We start from the raw sequence: 23,192 nt of genomic DNA, 5'->3' as shown, positions 1-23,192 counted from the left end.
GTTGTGTTTTCATGCAAAGTATATGTTCTATTACATTTTGACTTTTTTTTTTCTTTTCTTCTAGATAAACATCATGTCAATGGAAACAGAATGGTAGAACCTTTCCCAGAGGGAACACAGATGGCTATATTTGGTAAGACATCAACTTTAGCATAAAGGCTTTAAGCTGTATGGTTTTACTGCATGCTAAATTTCTTGTTTTCAGCCTGAGTTCAGAATCAGGGCTGCTATTGGCATTTTCTAATCACTAGAATTAGCTAGAGCCAGTGTTCATTTTGGGAGATGTCCATGCCCCAGGAGGAGTATACTGAAAGTATTTTGCTGAGTTATACAAACGAAATTTAATATCTTATTTTGTGTCATATAAATTCCCAAATAGTAGGTTTTTATGTGTGTTAAGTTCTGTAAGATTTTTCATTAGTTTGAACAACACTGACGGTCATTCATGACTTCCCAGACCTTAAGTTGTACTGTTGGGTAGAAAGCTTTATCTACTGTACTTGCTGAGTTGTTACCATTTACATGTTCCCAAACCAAGCCTGCTGTTCTGTACTTTGTGAATAATCCTATAGACCATACTGAGTGACAACAGAGCTGGAAAAGTGGAGAGTTGTAAATGAGAAGATGTTTAATTTCATTGTATTTGTGCTAATTTGCATGAATATGTAATTCTTTGAGCCCTGTTGTAAAACTTGAAAAAAGTATTTCTCCGGGGAAATGAGGAATTACTTCTGGAAGAAGCAGACATCCTAAAATAAGTCAGAACCACTAGCTTATTTTTGCCAAGGTATGGACTTCATGCAAATCTGGGAATAGTCAGAGCTGTCATTTCAGAATGTGCTAATCTTAGTCCTTAAGGGTGAGCCTATGGAATTTACCTGGGAAGAAAGAAGTGGATTCCTGTGACAGTTATTCTTAAAATTTACTGTGGTAGAGAATGAAAAATGTCCCAAACCTGTTTTAAGCTATAAGAATAGGTTGTTTAGAAAAGACATTCTCTGTTACTTTCTACAGGATGGTACAAAAGTGCCTTAGAAAATTTATTATATCCTCTTAAATATTTATCTATCTGTGATGTTGTAGTAATTCTTGATGCTACTTGATACACCTGCTATATCATCTAGTCTGATGGAGTTGTGAATTATGTTAAGTATAGGGCAGGTATATAAAGCAGTCAACACTATTTTTGACCTGGGCCTATTCTAATAAAATACATATAAATATTGTCACACACTGTGTATAACAAAAACTGGAAGATATACATAAAAATGGAGGAGGTAGCTATGAAAGCAGTTATTCTGAGAAGCAATGCTATATAAATGTCCAATATGATATAACAAAAAGAAAAAAGGCAGCCTTTAAATATGTAATCAGGGGTATAGTGAGTTGGCATTTAACAGGCAATTTTACACACACATGCAGTGTTTCCAAGAGATACTAAAATGCATTTCACATTCTATTGAGTAATTAGATAAAATTAATTAATAACAGCAACTAAAGGTGAAACACTGAAGCAAACCATCAAAGGAACCAAGAGAATCTGCGTATCATTCTGGTCTTTAGACAGGGACAGGGAGATTTAGCTGGGTGCCTAGCCACAGGCTTCAGATGTCTTGGCCTCACTAGGCTGTCAGCTGCCAAACCAGGGTGATGGAGGTCTCCTATAGTTCTGTTTTGTGATAACTTGGAAGTCCTTGGGCACCCAAAATGGACCAAAACACCTGTCACGCACCCTATTCGCCCCAGATGCTTCCTGAGGTTATACATCAATAGAAGACCCATCTCTATAAACAGAAGAATAGTATAAATGATCTTCCCTACATGGTATGGAAGATAACCTTAGATAACCTGATCATCCCTACTGTGTTAAAGGCTAGGAACCTGTATTTTACAGGAGAAAGTAGCTTATGTCAGTATGATGTTTTCTCAGTCACTGAGTTAGGCAATAGTGATCTGTCTGGTCTGATTTAGAAAAAGAAAAGACTCTGCATAAGTATTTCGAAAAACCTGTGCAGTGTCTGAAAGTTCATATATAATAACAGTTTACTTATCTGTCTGGAATGAATTGATGATCTTAGTCTACTTTCAAATAGCAGAGGTGTATGCACATCTGAAATATTTAGCAATCCTGTGTGGAATTCAAAGGGCTAAGTTAGCCATAGGCACTAATTTATCATCCCAAAATTATCTTTTCATTTGATTATTGCAAAATATCACAGTAAACGTTAACTTCTCTGTAGTGCTAATGTTGCTGTAGTTACCGTGGTTAAAGAGGAAAAATGGTTTGTGGGTGTCACCATTCAGTTATCATCGTGACTTCTTGAAGTTCTCTTCAAAGTTCCTCTAATTCAGTGTTGTCTTCCTGCCAGTATTCCCCTGTCTGCGGATTTTGGGAACATCAAAAAATTCCTGGAGTGGTGGAATGACAGATTGTTTGGTAGTTTTGTTCGAACTAATGGAAAAAGGATTTCAAGTTACCTTTTGAGTTCTAAAAGGATGTAGAGATTGTCCTCCGGATAATCTCTCATAGCAAGCAGGGTCATGGAGTTCTGGTGCAGTCTGATATTGATATAGTCCTCACTATTTATATTGTTAAAGCTCCTCCTTTATCTCCTTTGTGATGCTTAGATCAATTTCCCAGTGTCTGTGCGGGTTGTTAGCATGAGTGCTGCTATTGATTGTATGACTGTTGATTGTACATAGTTCGTACATTTTCATAGAAATTAATATACTACCTACAGAATTTCATTGGAAGAGCTCAAAATCTTATTAAACACCCTAGCTGTAATCATTCCTGAAGGAGTCTCTAATATTCCTATCAAGCCCGATAACTTATATCATTTTTAAATTGCCCTACATTTTCCACAAGAGCGTGATTGCAAATGTTGGGATAGGTGCTGAAAACTCATGCTGCTGCCATCTGTGCTGTGAATAAATGGAAAACCTACATGTTCTTAGGTTTACTATTAGACCTGAAATATACTAGTATACAAACATGACTCTGATGATAATTGTTGTCATTTGTTGGCATTGGCATCACATTCTGATAAATGATGCTACAATTCATTTTTGCTACCTTCAAGGGGGTAGTGCTTGCTGGCCCCACGTGAATGGGGATGAAAGGAAGCACTCAAAGAAAAATATTGTGTGAGTAATTCTTCTCAGATTGTTACTCATCCTATCTACGTATGTTCCGCTTAACGAGTTTTTTTTTTTTTTAATATTTTAGGACTGTGTAGGGTAGGAGGAAGAAACTGAGCAAGTTGTTTGTAGGAGTAGTGTCTCTGACTCTACCTTAGCAAGAGAGTGCTTCTTAAATCTCTTATGTGGCAACATCCTTTAATCCTTTAATTCTGATTGCACGGGGACAAGTCTCAGTAGTCACTGAGAAGTAATCCCTCTTCCATAAAAATATCTAGAAAAGCTGAAAGATGGTAAATAATCGTATGATTTTATCATAAGAGCAGTAGTTACTCAGAAGTAATCCCTCTTCCTTAAAAACATCTAGAAAAGCTGCAAGGTGGTAAATAACCATATGATTATCCTCACTACTTGCAGTGAATATTCCTACTACTTGGATAGTTTCAGATTCACCACTAAAACTACAATATAAAACGTAATACTGGGTTGTAAACACTAATCCTTTTACCTGCTAGCAAAATGCAGTTAGATTGCTTTATATAGCTCCATCTTCCGCAAAACCTCCTTAGAGATGCTCTTAGCAATGCTATGCTATTTGCTTTATGATATGACTTCATGTTTTGATCAAGGTACAGGGTGAATGTACACGGGTAATTGTTCCTGCAGCTTTCCCATTTATAACAGAACCTCACAGTTTTCAACAGACTATTTAAATGATCTTGAGACTCTCGGGTTGTCTGTTTAGCATCACTCAGCTGCCTAAGATATGCCTATTGTTCATTAGAATAAAGAAATGTGTCCTTGTTTCTACAATGGTGAAAAAGCTAGATTTCAAGGGTGAGGGTGACTCTTTAATGGAAATGTTTTAAGGCTAACCATCCAGTGACCTCTTAATCCAGATTCCAGCTAGTAATGAAGCACTAAGAGCACAAGATGTGCGCAGACACTGCACAAGGTCTCACTGAAAACACTGTACAATTCTATATCAAAATCATTTTGTCCCTTGAAGTAAAGAGGGGGGTGTATTCCCAACTTCAGCTGCTGAAACAGATGTAATGCTGGGTATTAGGTGTTTGAGTTTTAGATGGTAAAATATAAGAGATTCAATAAATGCCTGTAAAGATTTTTTCCCTATCATTTTTATGGCCACAGATATTTTCACATTAAAATATTTTGCCTATAGTGACTGTTTTTGACCAAAAAAAAAAAAAAAAAAAAAAACCAACAAAAAGAGAAAACCTGAACATAGATTAGGGAACTGATAATGTTTGGAAAACAACACATTTAAAGTCTAAAATCAAGATTTGGATGGAGGTGTATGCAAATGATAAAGGTGCTTCAAAGCTGCAGAACATATGTTTGCAATGAATACTTCCATCAGTGCCAGTGAATTGGTATTTTACACACATTTAAATGCACTGCTGTATTATGCTCAGTAACATTTCTGGTCAGAGTTTCTGACTTTTAATTGTGTATGTTTCTTAAACAACTGCTGCTATTGCAAGACTCCAGTTTATCACAGAGCAACTACATATTCCCTGTGCTTTATATGATATCTTTATCACATAAAAGGAAGCATTGTGTGTACATCATAGAAGAACTCTTACCTTTACTAAAACCTGGCAATAGTTCAGATCTGTAGTTATTACACTTTTTAAATACAGGACCACGTTATGTTGTATTTGCTTGACATGTACTGGCTAATAATGGGGTAATTGGTTTCTTGCTGTAAACAAAATATAGACAGCAGTAGGATGTTAAGTAACTGATAAGATCTAATTACAGACATTTCTGAATTGGCAGACAGATCCAAGCTTGTTCACCTTCTGCTCCACACTTAATAGGCAGCAGCAAGTTCCAGTAATTCTGTGTAGCCGTATTATTGTTGTATTTTGCCTGAGTTTTTATGACCTATTGAGATTCAGATGTACCCTGTGCATTTCCACTGCTTCCAAAGGTTATTTAAAAACTAAAATAGCATTACCCCAAGGTTGTCCTCTCTCAGCCTTCACATGTGGCCAGTTCAGCTGCCTCTGCAGCACCGCACCATCCAGCCCTGACACGGCTCAGGCTGCTGGGGAGCTGCGCTCCGCACACAGGACCTGCTCTTGGATGGTTCAACCTCTCCCAATAAAGGTTTCACCAGGACAACTGTTCAACTGAGGGAAAATAATTTCCATTTCTTATTGATGTATTTCTCTTGTTCAGACAGTCCAGAATGTTTTGGCTATTCCTTTCAGCTGAAAGTCAGAGGACTTTTAATTAAAATCCTGAAGACGTACTTGGCAGCCATTGTAGAGAATTCTCTGGTGTAAGCCATTACATGATCATATAATTGCAAGATTTCTGAAAGACTGGAGCAGAATTGGGCCTTTGTATTGGGTCTTCAGACTTAAGGGAACTACTTTAAACCTATGATTAACTATTTATTGTCATATTCATGTGCACAAACTGCTTTCATAGTTTCTGTAACCTCAGCGAAGAGAATAATCTAGGTTCAAGCTTTCATTCTCTGTAGATCTGATGGATTTTTGGGGAATCTTGCCCAATAGAGGAATATTTTGTATATATTCTGCTTTAAAAATTGATCATGACATTCAATGAGGTTATTATCAGCAGATAAATATAATAACAGACAACAGTATTTGTTATTTATCTTGCTGATCACTCGGAGGTGGGATGATGTATTTAAGATGTATTTATTCATGATCACTGTATGTAAGTTTTCTTTACTTGTTCCTGAAACAGCTACTGATGGCCGCTGTCAGATAAGAAGGTGTGTTAGGATGTCCTTTGGTCCGACTCATTTTTCAATTACTGTGGTTTTATAATGAGCTCTGTTGTTCTCACCATGAAAAGGAAATCACAGGAAACAACGTTTGGACCCCAAGAGAAATACTGTTATCTTTAGATGGTAAGAAAAGATCAAACAGCTTTTCTCTGTTGCTCAGGAAAGGAAAAAAAATCTTTAAACCATGCAACACGTCAGAAGATATATCTCTATCTGAAGAGAATATGAGACTTCATGATGTTGAAACAGGTGTGTGTGCTGTGACCCAAATTGTAGGAGAAATATCTACAGCGATATTACCAGATGTTACTAGGTTCAGATTGTGGAAGAATTGAGAGCCAGAGGGAACATCTTCCAGAAGGGATTCATGTTTCTTATGCTAATTCTCTTTCAACATCTTGGAAGAGTGAAGGAAGTGTACTAATTGGCTGGATTTGTACAGCGTTGAAGTGTTAAAGTTGTCCTGTGTTCAGAAGATGGTGTAAAAATGGACACTGAACTTTCTGGAGTTCTAGAATGAGAAAATAAACCCTTGAAGACATTGTATAACAGAAAGGGATTGTCTAAAGGGACGCTGCTGTGTCCTGAAGCAAAATTATGTTTCAACTCTTACCTTCAAAGTGTGCTTATTAAATAAATATTTGCTTATTTCCCTTTTTTTACATTCCAGATACTGACTTATGGCCAGTGTCTTTTCAGTGCCTCTTCCAGAGAACTGTAACACAGCCCAATTAAGCAATTGCCAGGGAACGTTCCCTGTTTAGGACTTAACACTCTAACCAGGTAGCTGTGAATTGAAAATCTTCCTCTCAGGTGATAAACACAGAAATGACCATAATTCTGGATCCCTTTGAAAATAAAAACTTAATATTCAATTTCTGTTTTGCTCCAGCACATTATTTACCTTGTGCGTTAAGTGCCGGCGGTCTGATTTGATAGCTCTGTGTGTTGCAATTGCAGAGCACCATGCGAGGCAGACCCAGATAAATACAAAATGGTACAAGTCTGCTTGGTCTTCGCCAAGGATGTTGCCTGACATATATAAACACTAATAAGGGACAATAAAGTATCCTTAATGCAAAGTGAAAACTGTCCTTGATCAGCACAACCCTTCCTAGCATTCTTTTATTTCAAAGGATCCACAGCTCTTTCTTTTTGCTTCTGAAAACAAAAGTAGCACGGCCTTCAAACACAATTATCTGTCCTTTTCCATCAGGGACTTGTTTACCTTAATTTAGCTTTCTTGAGGTAATGAAGAATTTAGCTTTGTGTGGGTTTCCACTTAGAGTGTCTATTCCACATTAGCAAAGATCTAGAGGTGTTTAAGAGTAAATCAGATGCAGCTTTTCAGTCAACATCACTCACCTTAAAAAAAAGACATTTAATTAGGTTTTTGGGACTTTCTCACTGAGCCAAGTAGAAAAGCCATAGTTGGTTTTCACGGGTTTTGGGGTAGGGCTCAGTGATCTGCAGTGGAAGGAATTGCCTCTGTGTTTGATTTCCTATGCAAAAAGTCAGCAGAGAGCACCTAGACTACTTTTGCAATGCAAAAGCCTAGCAGAGAAGTAATTTCTTGCCAATGATAAATAGGGATGTATCAGTGACTGGGATGAACATATGCTTGGCATCATTCTGAGTTGGTTTAAGTTTGAAATAGAAGTAAATTATCCTGTTAATGACTAGGGGATGCCCTCATCAGATTTATGCTGCTTTGTGGGAGATGTGTGTGTGTGTTTATGTGCTAGGATATACACACATACACATTTACAATCAGAATTTATCCTTAGATTCCTGTTCATAAAGCACAGAGCATGGTGATATGACATAAAACACATCAAATAGTGATGTTTTATTCTATTCAGCCATGAAAAATGTGATGCTAATTGTCAGTAGTTACAACAGCAGGGAAAAAAAAATACAAGGAGGTTTTTGGAGGCATAAAATTGTGTTGTTTTGATAATTTTAGACATACTGTGACATTCAGTGAATTTTACAGATTGTAGTGGATTTATCCTTACAATGGCACCATCACAGACTGACAATTTTAGAACTGGGGATATGAGACAGAGCAATTAGGGTCCTATATTAAAAAAAAACAAAACAAAACAAAAAAAAACAACAGACTGCTTATTATTGAGTTACTCAGTCTGGGATAATTTAGTGTGATTTTGTTGATTTTTCAGGAGTTTTTCCTCTCCTGATAACGTTATTGATGATCTTAAAAATATATCATTATATATCTTGCTTAAAATCTGAGACATAAAAATCTTCACATGCTTTTGCAATGCTTGCTCAGAAATGCTTCTGAAGCTCAGGGGAACCGACTGGAATCTTTATATCGATCTCATCAGTGCTTTGAACTCATCAGGCTTGAATTAATCTCAATAAATTTTAGGCATCTAATCCAAACTGGTCTTCAAGAATCCCTTCCTAGTCAGAGATAGCGCATCTGGAGGTCAGCTCATAACAGTTTCTGTCTTAGAAAGGAATGAATCATCCTCTGTTGGTGCCTCCTTCTGTCAAAAGCTATCTAAACAACTAGCTTAGACCAGAGGGAATTCATTCATTTGCATAAATGTGTTGCAAATATTTTATCCTAGGGCATTTGAGACATCCACAGGGGGCTGGCAAGGATGATACAGGTCTCACAGGAGATCCGTGCTCTTCTGAACTAGCAGATGAAAGCCAGATAGAATTATCTAGGACATCCCAAATGGTATCAGATACCTAAGTTTAGGGATGCCGTGTGCAGATGAAGACCTCTAGAAGTAACATGCATGTGTCTCTGTGTGAGATAGGTGTCTGATCTCCTGTTACAGCCCTTGGAAAGCTGGTCAGCAAGGCAGGATACAGTTGCCCAGATTTGGTTTTACACTTTCTGTAAATTGTCCTTGATCTCCTGCTTCCAAGGACACAGGTTGGCTGGTTGTCATATGTGCCACTCATACGCCAGTCCTGTGCAGAATTGCTTCTGAAGGCATCTCAGGTGCCACCAGATGCCTTTGTTTGCCTCTACTGAGCCCTGGATCCCCACCGACCACAACGGGAAGCTTGGACGCTTCTGTAACTCATGAACACCTAACTCGAGAGACCTAAATGCTGTTCAAGCCTAGAGGCTTTTATTTCAAGTGTGAGGTTAGCAGAGAATTGCTATTAATTTCTCGAGTATTTCTCACAGAGTCCCGTATCTTCCAGTACCTGTCAGGTGCATTATTTTCCCTTGTATTTGGGGTAATACCACGTTATTAAGATTACCTTCAGTGACAACTGGTGCTGGCTAGTAGCAGCTTTCTGCCTTTTCTGGACAGCACACAAAAATCTGTTGTCTTCAGAAGAGAGTGAAGAGTCCAGCGTTTTAGAGGGTCAGACAGAATTCTGTTCCAGGTTTTTCTTGCAGAATACCACCTGGCTTTGCTCTCTGCGCAGGAGATACTTTAGGAAAAAAAAAAAAAGCAAAAAGAAGAAAAAAGAACACCAAAAATCCCATCAACATCTAAAAGAAAGAAATTATATGATAGTTTTTTCAAATAAGATAAGAAGTACTAATCACAAAAAAAAATCTGATTTGAGCTGAACTGTAAGTAATTTTGAAACAGCCGTAGTTATTTGTTTGTGAGCCAGGGAAAACAGCATGCAATATGTCAAGCTTTGAGATAAAATTTATTGGTGTGTCATTGGCTTAAATCCAACATTATGCTCATAAATAATATAATCCTAGTGTGACACATTTCTGCTTGAACCTTGACTGAAAATTATTGAGAATCATGTTATGAATTATGTAGTAGCAGTCACGCATTCAAGTCAAAAGGATATAACTTGAGCGAAATGTTGAAATGTATTTGTAATTAGGTACACAGTCTAAAGACGCATAGGTGCGGGAAGGGCAAGGTGTCTTTCTTCGTATCCAAAGGCATAACATGGAGCCTTGCTCATGGCTAATGGTCACCCAGCTTTTATTGACTCATTTTTTCTAGGATGGAAATCTAGGATCTGTATCTCTTGCATGCTATTAGCACCATCTTTGGTGTCTTATTTATGCTAGCTCGGTGTGACCCAAGGCTCCAGACAAATCCCTGACAGCACCTCTAATACAGACCAACTGCACAGCAAGATGGGAGCAACTTGGTGTATTTCAGTGAAATGCATGTGACAAACCTAGAGAGGACAGACTTGTGGGTTTAAGCATCAGGATGGTTGTACTCGCACTGATCAAGTGTGAAAGTGTCATCCTCTGTGGCAGATAAAGAGAATAACAATTGCTTTGCTTTGTGGAGACCTATAAAATCAAGACAATTTTACTGTGCTACCACATTACAGATCTGGGCATATTTATAGGCGTAGAAGGACTTAGATTTTAGTAGCTAGCGTAGTCACCCTTCAAACCATTGTGTAGTGTGCTGCTTGGCTGTAGTTCACAGTGGTTATTTCTAGTTTACTACAGAAACTCACACCTGACCTCTTTGTTTTTTTTCATCCTTACTGCATGTGTACTACTCTGTTCCCAGTCTCTCTTCCCGTGAGAGCCAACCAGTTCCTCTGCTGTGAGACTTGCATGCGGTTATGGGAATAGTTCATCCTGGTACCACACTCATCACACGGTGAGGCAGAATGAAGTTCCACTCCCTCTTATCTCTACTGCCCTCAAAGCCCTCCTCACATCCTGTAATGTCCTGATGTGTTCTTCTGTCATGCCCCAAGGCATTCAGCCCCCACCTTTTGTCCTATACTATGGAAACGCAGCTCGCCTGGCTTGACAGAGTTTTGAAACAAAATCCTGAATTGAAAAAAAACGTGTGCACACATAGGCATAACCCAAATTGTTTCTTAGCGCTGTAGGTAAAATGTGTTTTGCATGGTAATGGAAGAACAAGGTTGTTGACCACATTTTCCATCTCAGAGCTTTAGACATATTCAGCCACCTGGAGCTGACTATAGTGTGAGAATTTGGCATCTGTGCAGAATTCATGAATATATCTGACTGTACTTGTTCGAGTAGTGTACTGTCAGACAAAGGAGACTGCATATAGCTGGAAACTTGTCATATGGATTTCTTCTTACTGATTAATATCTCCTATCTCCTTTCTTTTTGCTTTCATCAACAGACTTTTGAGTAGGTCACCAATGCCTCCGTGTGTGAGACAGGGCCAAAACTTGTATTTTTATAAGGTTTGTTTACACTATATTTTTTTTTACATCTTGAGCTTAAATATTGCCAGTTACCTCATTTTAAAACTAATCTCAGTCCCCTGTATGTAGAGGCTACAATTATATGTGCTTTATTATGCTGTAGACCAAACCCAAGGGTAAAGCAAAGATATTTGTAGCCTTGAGGCAGTACAGTTGCTTTAACGGGCTTATTGATTATATACAAATAACTTTCCCCAAATTCAAGGTACTCACTGTGTGGATCCAAAATGTTTTGGAGCATGTGCTGAAGCTTACAGAAGTGTTATGTTGCTTGGAACCTGAGGCTATGAGAGTCTTTCAAATCTCAACGAGTTGCGTTCTCTCTGGCTGCAACCTGCTGTGAGCCTGGGACACTTTGCTGATGACTCCGTCAGTCATAGCTTGTCCCCAGATTCCCTGCATGTACACAGCTTTGTGGAGGAGAGCAATATATGGATTTTTAGTGATGGTTAGTATGTGTGCAATTCTTTTCCCTGTCAATGCATTGTTGGAAAGTGGAATAGGAAAGGTTTTCCCTCATGATGAGTGCTGCACCCTATATGTCAAAAGAAATCTAGTAGAACTGGGGGGCAGAAATTGGGGGGCAAAAAGGGCGATCAGAAGTCTGGAGCATCTTCTATACAAGGAACAACTGGGTATGCTAGAACTATTCAGTGTGACAAAGAGATAAATGTGGGGCATAAGAGAGACCTATGAAGTGATATGTATGGGGAATGTAAAATAAAGTTGATTTTTGAGTATCTTCCCTTAAAAGAAGTAGAGGCTGTCAAAAGATGCATGTAGGAGCCAGTTTTGAAATGAATCAGAGAAGCTGGAATCAAATAAAAGACTGGATCTCCTTGCCAACGGATTTTATGTGTACAAAAGGTTCCTCACCTTGAAGTGAGGCCAGGAGAAGTAGTTGGAAGACAGATCCACTGAGAGTTATTCAAACCACAGCAAGCACAGGAAATCCTGCAAATATCAGAGACTGGGACAGTAGTAATGGTAATGGTAAGTACTGTGTGTATTTGTCCTTTACTTATTCTTCCCTCAGTGCCTGCTGTTGGAGACAGGGTGAGATGCATCCCTATTATATCATGCACTGTATGTCATAGGTCACAAATATCACAGGTGTATGATATTACCTATCATATCCCATCAGCTGCTTTTCTACCATTAATGAATTAAAGCTGTAGGGAGCCACACAGTGAGAACCCGTGTGCTGTTTTGGAAGTATGGGAGCCATACTTGAAAATGGTGTTGAAAGCCATACAAATGCAAGTCACAGCTGCCATTAGCTCCCTGTTGAGAAAGATTTGTAATGAGAAATAATAAATAGATGCACGAGAATCCTTTTTTGCTGGACAGTAACAGTGGGGAGGTTTTCTCAAATGATGTGCATTCTAGCCTCACCTAATCCACTTTGAAGTTGTATATCAAGAAAAACAACAAACCCCTGAAAATATTGTTTTTCTGCAAAGGAGGCAAAATGACTGATTGCATAGACAATGTCGTAAAATACGCAGCTCTTTCTGGATGCATGTCTAGCTTGGCATGGCTCCGAGAGCTGTCCATGCCTCTATGCTTGGGAAGCAGGTGGGTGGAAGGCACAGCATGGAGGGGGCTCATGCGGCTTCTACCCTGGGGCAGCACAGCTCTGTCTATGTGGCTGTGGTAGCTGCGTTATCCAGGCCTGGTTGGATAGCTGCAGTTATACAAAATACATTTGTGCAGGGGTCTCTGACCATAGTTTGTAGGAACTTGCTTCAGTGTTCACTCAGGCTTGTCCCTCGTGTACCATGGAAGTTGTAAGTGTTCTGTATTTATTATTTATTTATTTATTTTTAATACTAGTTGAATCAAAACCTGAAAAAAGAGCAAAATTCTGCTGCGTACAAAACTAAGTCTCTCTCTGCTTGTTCAAAGGATTGCTATCCCACCTCATGATAAAGATGACCATTGCCACCTTAGCTGGCTGCTGGCAGCTGCCATGGTTCTTCCTTAAAAAACAATAGTGTGTACATCCAAACCACGTTGGAGGCTCTCCCAAAAGCCAGCCTCACCATTAGAGAGGCTATTTATTATAGCAAAAGCATGCTACTACAGTCCTTAATCCAGCCTGTGTGCCTCGTGATACCCTCTAGCTTAATATCCTGGCAAGCACATCCAGAGTGCACGAGCGTTTAGAAGATGTCTAAGAAAACCAGTGGGCTGGACAGCAAGCAGGTCATGTACCTCACTGTGCTTGATGGCAATTCCTTTGCCAAGGCATCAATGGAGTGCAGACGCTGCCTCACTAACTATTACAGTTATTTTATTTTCAACAATGACATGCCATGTTTTTTGCAAATGAGTGCACGTCAAGTACTGCATAAATGGTGAATGACTAACCACATATCCATTTGGCTTCTCTTCCTCTGGATATAAATTACTTTTTCTATAATGATCTTCTCCAGTATTTTTTTTTTTTTTTATCAGAGTAAATATCTTTTTGGGGCTGGATAGGAAAGAGGTATTCTCTATGTACCAAAATTCTATTGGCTATAAGTCCTGGAAATTCTGTATTTCCATTAAGGCCAGCTGTGGTTCAAAATAGATTAATTTTAATGATCTTCTAGGTACACTCAGAAGACATTTATTAGTTTGGGCTTTTATTGGAAAAGGGTTAAGGGTATGTTTCTGTGGAGCTGGGGAGAGAAGGACTAAAGGCTATTTGTTGAATTGGCTTGTTATTGAATGTAATTATTTTTTGCTCCTGAGCAATTATAGATTGTAATTTTAAATAGTTGTCAGGGTGCCTACAGCTTTCTTTTGTAGTCTAAAATCTAAGGTTACAGATAAAATAAGTAATATGACATTACTTTTTCTGAATGTGTGTGTTGGCAGTTAATTTAACTTAGCAATAGTTATCCTAAAAGAAAAGAAAAAAGGAAGGTTTCTATTCCTTGCAGTAAACAAACTTTGTAAACAAGTTATTATTTTCTGCAGTGTAGCCCTAAAAGTGATTCTTATTTTTCCCTGTAAGAAAATGTTTGTGGTGCTTTGCTTTTATAATAGTGGAATATATTTTGTTTTGCCTCTGTATATTTCAAGCTCCCTGAGGTTGCTGAGAGATTACAGAGATTTTCACAAGACAAGGGTAAGGCTTTGCTATTATTGCAGAGATGAATTTATATGAAAGATACAGTTTCAAGAGAATCAAATGGATTACACAGCCCTGATGACATCTCTTATTTTATGTGTACATCAAGTTCTACTTGAGTAGCAGAGCACTAAAGTGTGTCAAATGACCGAGGATGATCTAAAATGAATCTCTGGTGTGAAGTGCTGGAATGCTTAGAGCAAAGGAAGATCACAAAATGATTTGAAAGCCTCAAATCAATGACTGAACTAAAGATGTGATGCTTTGCAATGAAGCAAATAATCAAGTTGATGATAGGACCATGTAGCTCTATCTCAATCTCTTTCACATATTATTGTACCAGGGGTTCCTTTTATCCCTAACAGACTTTCGAAAGGTAATATATTAAGAAACTACTCCCTTCTTCAAAGTAGATAGAAAAGTGGCTAGACTCAATTTATCTGTGCACAAGCTGGCATAATTAATTAACTGTATCCTTGGATATTCTTTTGTGTTAATTCAGATGAAGACTTTGTTCCACTTTTAGATGCCTCAGAGATGTGCAAAGAGCTTATGATGCTTATATTCCTACGTATGGCATTTTTATTGATCAAGTAATTTATTTTTAAGAGACATTTGAAAAGAGTAGTTAATGCTGTCAGAATTTTGGCCATAAACCCTGTTGCTCTTTTTTTTCTATCACAAATTCCTTTCTGGGTCCATGGGATCAGGCATCACGGGTTCAGGCATCATCTTTGTGGCCGAGAAATATTGGGTGCCCACAATACTTTGTAAGACTGCCCTTTAGCCAATTAGACATGGAAGACATGCACTATTAATCCAGACTTCTGCGCTTAAGGACTGACTGTTGTTACTTTGTGAATAGCACTTCTTTTCTGCAGATCATACCTATTTTTGGTGCAATATTGCATATTATATGTGATCCAGTTGTTTGTGTGAAAATGATGCCCAGTTGTTCCCAGTCTTGAGCATTCATTCCGTCATATTCCCAAATCTGAAAACATTTAAGGAAATCATGTATTTATTGGTTTCCATGATTTGTACGATTTGTGACACTTCTCCTTTGTGTATGGAATGGCCCTGTAAATAGAAAACTAAAATTTTGGAGACGTTGCTGAATTGTTCTGTGTTTTTACCCAGAACCTAGCACAATGGGATTCAAAACCATGACAAAGGCAGTTATGTGATGTGCTATGGTGCTGAAAACAGCAATACAACTAATGACAGAAACAGGCCTTGGAGAGATCTTTTACAGTCTGCATTCAGGCTTGAATTCTGGAGCCTTCTTCTCATCTCCTTTTTACCAAATCTGCACATCTGCATATATTGGAATCGATGACTAATATAATACTAAGAAAACAGAATTAGTTCCATTTCATGAGTGAAGCTCAAAGAACGAGACAATTTTTATGAGGTGGAAATCTTCAAGAGTGAGACATTGAACTTTTTTTTGTTGTTGTTGTTATGAATCATCTATTTATTGTTAAACATTTGTTATACATTTTTGTCTCTTTTTTTACCCCATGTCTAATCTTGACTGGTTCTGTCCTCAGCCTAACAAATGCCAAGATCACCAGTTGGTGTATCTGGCTCAACTTGTTCAAGCAATCAGAATTTTCAGATACGTTTTCTGTACTTTTGGAGGCAGCTCTTTATTTTGTCTTATTTTCCCCATTACTATATTACAGGTATATTCCACTGCCAAAAGATGATTGAGATGAAAGTTGCTACATTTTATCTAGATCAAGTTTGGATCAAGTTTATACTCTTATGGAAGAGTATAAATCAACAAAAATATGGCAAGGAAAAAGTTAGAAAATACATCATTTTATCTAAGGGTGTTTCTATCAACTAGCAGTCATAGCATAAAAAAAGGAATTAGTCTAAACAAAGACCTGTTAGTTGGGATTCTTTGGTATTTTTCCAAAAGGGATTCTTTGCTTTGCTTTGGGACCACTCATACCTCGGTTGCGGAGTACTTAAAGTAATAATTCATAAATTATGGTTCATGTGAGGCTTAATTATTGTGTGCGAAGTGCTTTGATGTTTTTGGATGAAAGGAGCTAAATGCATGTGAATTAGTATTTAAGTATTTGTTTTCTAGAGGAGGCAGGAAACATGGTTCCCCAGATCCAAACGGCTGTTGCCAGGCTTCCTCCTATGGCATATTCCCATGCTGGTGTCCTTCTGGGAGCTGGGCAGTAGAGCCTGTGAATTGTATGTATATGTTTGGGCCTAATGAATCCTGCGTGCTTTCCAACTCCTTTTAACCTTTCTCTCCTAATTAAGGAAATGCTGAGCATGATTAACGCAGAATAGATGCAGAACAGTCACTAGGAACAAAGCTTGTACCCCAAGACTGCAGAAAAAGTCAGAGCCATAGAAGTGGTTGTCTTTCTTCATTCTCCCAACATCTACTTCTCATCTTATTCACTTTTGGAAGCAATTTGCAGTGTTAGCTCTGATGATTTAGACCCAAGATGAACCTCCTGAAGGGTTCATGTGAAGCTGGCAGGCAGAAGTGGTGTTGTACAGTTGTCCTCCCAGATCTTTAGGTTCAGGTTGGAAATTAGGAGACATTTATTCTCAGAAAGAGCAGTCAGACATTGGAAATGGTTGCCCAGGGAGGTGGTGGCATCACTGTCCCTAAGAGTGTTCAAGGAAAGGCTGGATGTGGTGCTTAGGGACATGGTTTAGTGGGTGACATTGGTGGTAGGGGGATGGCTGGACCAGATGATCCTGAAGGTTTTTTCCAACCTTAATGATTCTGTGAGGTCTATATGGTGGAGATGTATATACATCTATATGATGTATATTTGGCATCTATATGATGCCAAACTTTCAGATCAGCGTAAATGATTTTTTGAGTTGTCCATACCTTCCAGTTTCTGCAGAAAAAGGAGTTTTTATAAAATCACAGAATCACAGAATAGTTTCGGTTGGAAGAGACCTTAAAGATCATCTAATTCCAACCCCCTGCCATGGGCAAGAACACCTCCCACTAGACCAGGTTGCCCAAAGCCCCATCCAGCATGGCCTTGAATGCAACCAGGGATGGGGCACCCACAGCTTCTCAGGGCAGCCTGCACCAGGGCTTCACCGCCCTCTGAGGGAAGGATTTCTCCCTAATGTCTGATCTAAAGCTCCCCTCTCTGAGTTTAAAGCTGCCTCCCCCTTGTCCTGTCTCTATCCCCTGACACAGAGTCCCTCCCCAGCTCTCCTGCAGCCCCTCAGGCCCGGGCAGGCCGCTGGGAGGTCTCCCCGGAGCCTTCTCCTCCCCAGGCCCAACACCCCCAGCTCCCTCAGCCTGGCTCCAGAGCAGAGGGGCTCCAGCCTCTGCTCATCCTCGGGGCCTCCTCTGGACTTGTTCTACTATGTCCAACAGAGGATTTTGATGATGGAATTTTCTTACTATTTGGACTCACCAGCGAGCAGGTTTGTTAACCTTCAGGATAAAATTGGTTTAAATATTCCTGTCTATTGCACGGGGAAAGAATAAATACTGAGGCAGTGAATAAAGCCATATTTGAAAGCATTTTAATATGCTGAGATGTGTATATCCTCTGCTGGTTAAGATCAAAATTGCATTTAAATTAGAAAATCTGAAACCTCTCCTACTGTAGCTGTGAAGTTCATGGCAGCTATGGTTTGTGCCTTATTAACATCCTTGATATTGCCTTCAAATTGATTAAAATTCTGTTGATTTTTACATTAAATATAACTTGTAACATTCTTTTATGATGAATTGAATAAATAAATTCTATTGCGTTTCCCAGTTTGAGTGCTGTTGTCATATAGGGTCTTTGAAAAGTCTTACTTATGACATGTTATTCATATTTTTTCTTGCTGAAAACATGGCAGTTTTTCTGTTGACAGTAAAATACTCCCTTTCTATTATGGTATTCTTCTTTTCCTCTTAAAATAATCTGTTGTGCACGTTTTATACAAACATACATACATACGCACACATGTGCCCACATACTCTTCGAATGTCAGCAGCTACCATACTGGCATAAATGAATTGCCCGGGCATTTGTTAATTTGAATGAACATGAGGCTTCTGCTTCTCCTATGGAAAACGAAGCAAACCCAACAGTTTCTCTGGGAATTCATGCAGTGTGAACAGAACACATCTTGGCAAAATGGTGAGCCAAGAAATTCCTCTTTAGTTGCTCTGTTAGGCAAACTGCATTTTAAATTTCTTGCCGAGGGCTTTGTTTGACTTGCCCCAGGCAAGCTGTTCAACATATTTATCAACCCTGTTGTAGCATTAGAGCCAACGCTTATCTGGGAAGATCATCCGCTTAATGCCATCTGTCACCAGGAGTTTTATTTCTTTCAGCTGAGCTTGTTCTCCATTTCAGCTTTTTTTTTTAGTATTCCTCCCAACCATTTCTTAGTTGATTGTTTTCCAGTGATCTCAAATATTCTGTGATTGCTCAAATATTCTGTGGTTGCTGCATGGTAAGCCCCTAAAGACATCAATAATACAATTTTATTTTAAATTCTGATTGATAACATTAATCCTATATGCATCCAGATGGCTCACCAAAGTGCCCTACATATTGCAGCGTTATGTAAAAGATGATTTTACATTTCAGTTTGAACTGGATTTTTCTCCATATTCTCAACAAGAATTTGAGAAAATTCAGAACGAAGACTGTCAGGTAATTCATACACTGTCTTGGTGCATATTAGGACATAGCTTTGATCATTTAAGATTTTCAGGCCCTTATTTGCTATTGTGTAAGTACGTAAGGATGAATGTATTTGATAAAGCTGCATTCGGTCACTTTACATGTGATTCTGAGATCCCATGCTACTTTTGGATTTGTGTCTGTAATCACAGTGAAGCCAAAGGGACCGGCTTATTTGCCTGGGGAGAACAAAATTTATCTTTCTGGAAGTCTGGTGCTTTTGAGTTATATAAATTCAAGAAAAAGATGTTGTAACTAGGGATACAACCACTGCATCTAGACTAGAGAACGGACATTCTTCCTGAGGTACCAGGACATCCTGATCTCTTGGTTGTCTGAACTGGGAGATCTGAGCTGGATCACGTCACAGCTCCCTCATTGCCTGCATGCCCATCTTCTCTTTGGGGGAGATTGAGGGAACGGAACATGATGGTGCCTACTGAGGTCTCCTACTGACCTTTCAGGAAGCCAAAGTACCCACTTCAACCTGTGAAGTACCAGAAATTAATGGTCCCCACAGTTTAGGTGCACACGGCACAAATAAATATCTCCTTGGCTCAGTACTTTGAAATATCAGTACTTGGACTGACTTCAGAAAGCTGTACCAACTGCACCACACAATTTTTAAGAGAAAAGGCCAATCACACAGTCAGTGTTTGGCGGAAATCTATGTAATGAGCATTATTATATAGATATATGACTTGCTGAGGTTCAATTTATTCCTTCCAACTGGGGAAAAAGAATTATTTCAGTTCAAAGCAGCTGAGCGTTTCCTAGGCTTCTCCAGATTTTAGTAGAGGTAACTAAATAAATCGTATTCAAAATTTGGGCCAAATCCTATAGTGGCCAAGAGAAGCAGGGGTACTGGCAGCTGTGCCTTCAGCTCCCGGAGAGATGCTGGCTAGAACAGGATGCATTGAGGTAGGCCGGTGGGATGTGCTGTTGGCTGTCCTTTACTGCTTCAATGTATAGGAGCAGCCTGTGCCCCCAGCTACTTTTGGCTGGGTACTGTAGCATTCGAGCAGCTGGCAGAATTGCTGCTTCTAGGGTTTCAGAGCATAAGCTGGCACAAGAGCTGGTCTCCTCTGTTTAGTGTGCTCCTGAGCTTTGGATAGATCCTGTCCTGCCACTTGTTCTGAGCTGGGGTTAGGGAAGAGGTTTCCAGGGCACGTTGCTCTTTATTCTCTCATCATAGCAGCACATTTTTGTTTTTCTGAGTGTACATTTAAAACTGACATTTCCCTCTCCTAAGTGGAATCATACATTCTAAAATCCCGTTAACAGAAGGAGGAGCAGGATCCATATCCTTTGCAGTTCATCTTCTGCAGTGAAGCATTGCTATCAGCCTGGCATTGAAACAGCTTCTTAATCTGCTGCACGGAAAAGCGCCTTGAAGTGTGGGTGTAGGGATTGCAGGCTGTGGGCCAGAAAAGCCTTGGCATGCCACGGAAATAATGCATTCATTCTTTAGAATAAGACAAAAAGAGTCTTCTGATTCTCTGGCTGTCCTGTTGGGCTGCTTGGAGGGCAGGGGAGAGATAATGCTTGTAAGTAGAGCTGGCAGGAGCAAAAGGTTGTTGGGTTGTCAGATAGAAGTCAGGTTGTCTATGAACCTGATGCCCAGAGGAGAGGGGCATAACACAAAGGCAAAGGACAAAGGCATTAAAAAATCACTCCATGAATAAAAATACCATGTATGTATACATGTTTCAGAGAAAATATGAAAATTAGCCAGTATATAAATACAATACACCTGCTGTGAGTTTCCCTAAATGGAAAGCTGGCAGTCCCTGAAGCATCAGCCTCCTTTAACATCCACGGAGCTCAGAACTTAATAGACTTTAATTAGTACAGCATGGGTGCAGCTTATTAGGTTTTAATTTGGATCAAGAATGCCCTTCTGATGCAAATGTACTGCTTGTGCCGATTTACATCATGGAATCCTGAATAGGAATTTACATCAGGGAACCTGCATGGAAACTGAATACTATTCAAAGATGTGATAGGAAGAAATGTAGGAGAAGGGCATCGCAGTGAGTGTGAATAAAGGTTCCCTTTTCAGGATCACACAGTTTCTTGTATGAGTGGAGAACACATCTTGAACATTGCATAATTTTAAACAAGCTTTCCAATTTGGTTTTGCTACTGTGTGATGGCTATTGCATGTAGTACAAGAAATAGAGAATTTAATAATGCTACAAGCTACACACATTGTTATCAGGATAGATATGAAATAACTTTGCAGTTAGTTACTTTGCTTAGGATTCATCTGGCTTATGTATGTAGACCTGCAGCACACACTTCTACAGCTGAGCTACTCACTGTAGATTCTTTTTATAGCTATGGAAGAGAAACAGTCAGCTTCCAAACACAGTCACTAAATTATGGGGGATTTGTTTCAACCAGATTCAAAAATTCCATGTTTTTGTAATGTCCACATATAAGATAGGGGCTTGTATTTCCTGCCTTAAAATATGCAGTTACACTTGAGATGTCCAAGAGCATTTTGCCTTGCCTTTCAAGAAGGACACGTGTCTCTCTTGAGTCCTGTGTCATGTATGTCAGCCTTGTGTAGATAGATGTCTTGGATATCCTAAGGCATTTCAAATGGCCCTGGATGTCTCTGTTTAGTCAAATAAATTAATCCCTAAATGTATAAGCTCTTGTTACAGTCAGTGGAGACCCTAGTCAATACAGTTAACGTCATCTGTACAGCTATTCATCTCACTAGGAAGTAAACACCTGGGGTTCAATTTTGCTCAGATTATGTTTGTGAATATTTCAAAATTATTACAGATTATCTTTAACAATGGGATGCTTATCTCTTCTTATCAGAGCAATATTTTGCTTTCATTATTTTAGGAAAATACTTATGCTAACTCTTTTTTACGAATATGCTAATGGTCTGGGTTGCCTATGGAAACACATGCTTCTTGACTGAGTGTAAGGCTGTGTAGAAAAAGAGTTGTTCAGAAGATATATATGTGTGTACATGTATAAACAGAGTAGTCTGAGAAAAAGGATGTGGATGCCAGAAAGGAATAGGAGTATTAGCATTTAGTCTCAAATTGTGTGATTAATATTATTTATAGGGATGAATGAGCCTTTAAAGACTGCCATTTGAATCTGTTTGTTTTTGAAGTTCAAAAGCGTAAAATCTTTAAATGCCTTTTGAAATTCCAATTAAGAGTCAGTCAAAACCCATCACTAAAAGAATAGTTTTTGTTTTACAAATTAGCAATTAAAAAGTGACAAATATCTTCAATGCTTAAATACTCTTCTGCAATACCCATTATGTTCAAGTTATGCTTTTGGGGGGGAGGTATAAGAGTATTTCCCTTAATAAATGGGTATGGGTATTTTCCTTATTTTTCTTTCTCTTAGGAATGCCTCTGGAAGCTCTCTATCTAACTCTAAAGCTGCACTCACTTAACCAGTACTGGGGATTATGCAAATTATTTCATGAATAGTTTAAAATCACATTCAAGTTTGCTAGTTTCAAGTTATAGTATGGGCTTATTTCCCTTTTATGTTCCTTTCACTACTGTTTACTGATTTTTTTTTCCCTCTGAGTTTTATCTAATTATTTTTAACATCTTCAGCTTTCTAACTAGAGTAGCAGTGATTAGGGAAAGTAAACTTCTGTTTACTACAAGAGCATATGAAGTCTTTAACTGTGTTAACTTCCTGATTTTAGTAATCATTGTTCACATTAAACATGGCTTAAGGCAATCAGTGCTCTGAAGAGGAGGCAGTCCATGAGCTCCAGAATATTATGGGGTTTTATTCTTACTATTTCTCTCCTTGTGACAGTTTCTCTGTAGAACACGGCACTGCTTTAGCAGAATAACAAACATCAACTGCTGAATGTATTAATACTGTGGAAAGCAATTCAGTATTGTGTTGTTGTAAATTATGTCCCTTTACTAGCAGGTTGTTTTCTTATGACAAAGACTTCAATTTTATCTGTTCTCGTGGATGTGAGGATTTATTGTTTGTGCAAGGTGCCAGCGTACTTGAGAAATGATGAGAATAGTTCACTAAAAGAATAAAATGTCTGTCTCTGAGAGGTGGGAGAACACAATGAATTCAGACAGAAACTGCTTGCAGAGAAGAACAAGTGAAAGAAACCGTGATGAGGATGTAGGTCATTGGGTCAAATCAACCGGTCAGAGAGGACGATTGATGAGAGAACCCCAAATAAAAGTTATTGATCAAGGAGAGCCACCAACCAGCTGATCAGTAAATTCAG

General features: G+C 38.8%; 1 protein-coding gene across 5 annotated transcripts in view; it reads left to right on the top strand.

Moving 5' to 3' along the window:
* The window catches only part of MSRA (methionine sulfoxide reductase A), a 270,726-nt gene that overhangs the window by 102,248 nt on the left and 145,286 nt on the right, over nucleotides 1–23,192 (top strand). For all 5 annotated transcript variants that reach the window (XM_035321232.1, XM_035321233.1, XM_035321236.1 and 2 more), the window contains one exon: nucleotides 65–133. In XM_035321232.1, the coding sequence (XP_035177123.1) occupies nucleotides 65–133 (69 nt within the window). The remainder of the gene's footprint in view (nucleotides 1–64; nucleotides 134–23,192) is intronic.

The sequence above is a fragment of the Oxyura jamaicensis genome, chromosome 3, assembly GCF_011077185.1.
Source record: "Oxyura jamaicensis isolate SHBP4307 breed ruddy duck chromosome 3, BPBGC_Ojam_1.0, whole genome shotgun sequence".
In the NCBI taxonomy this organism is placed as follows: Eukaryota; Metazoa; Chordata; class Aves; order Anseriformes; family Anatidae; genus Oxyura; species Oxyura jamaicensis.
Note: the sequence above shows the minus strand (reverse complement) of the source record. Positions and strands in the feature narration are given on the sequence as shown.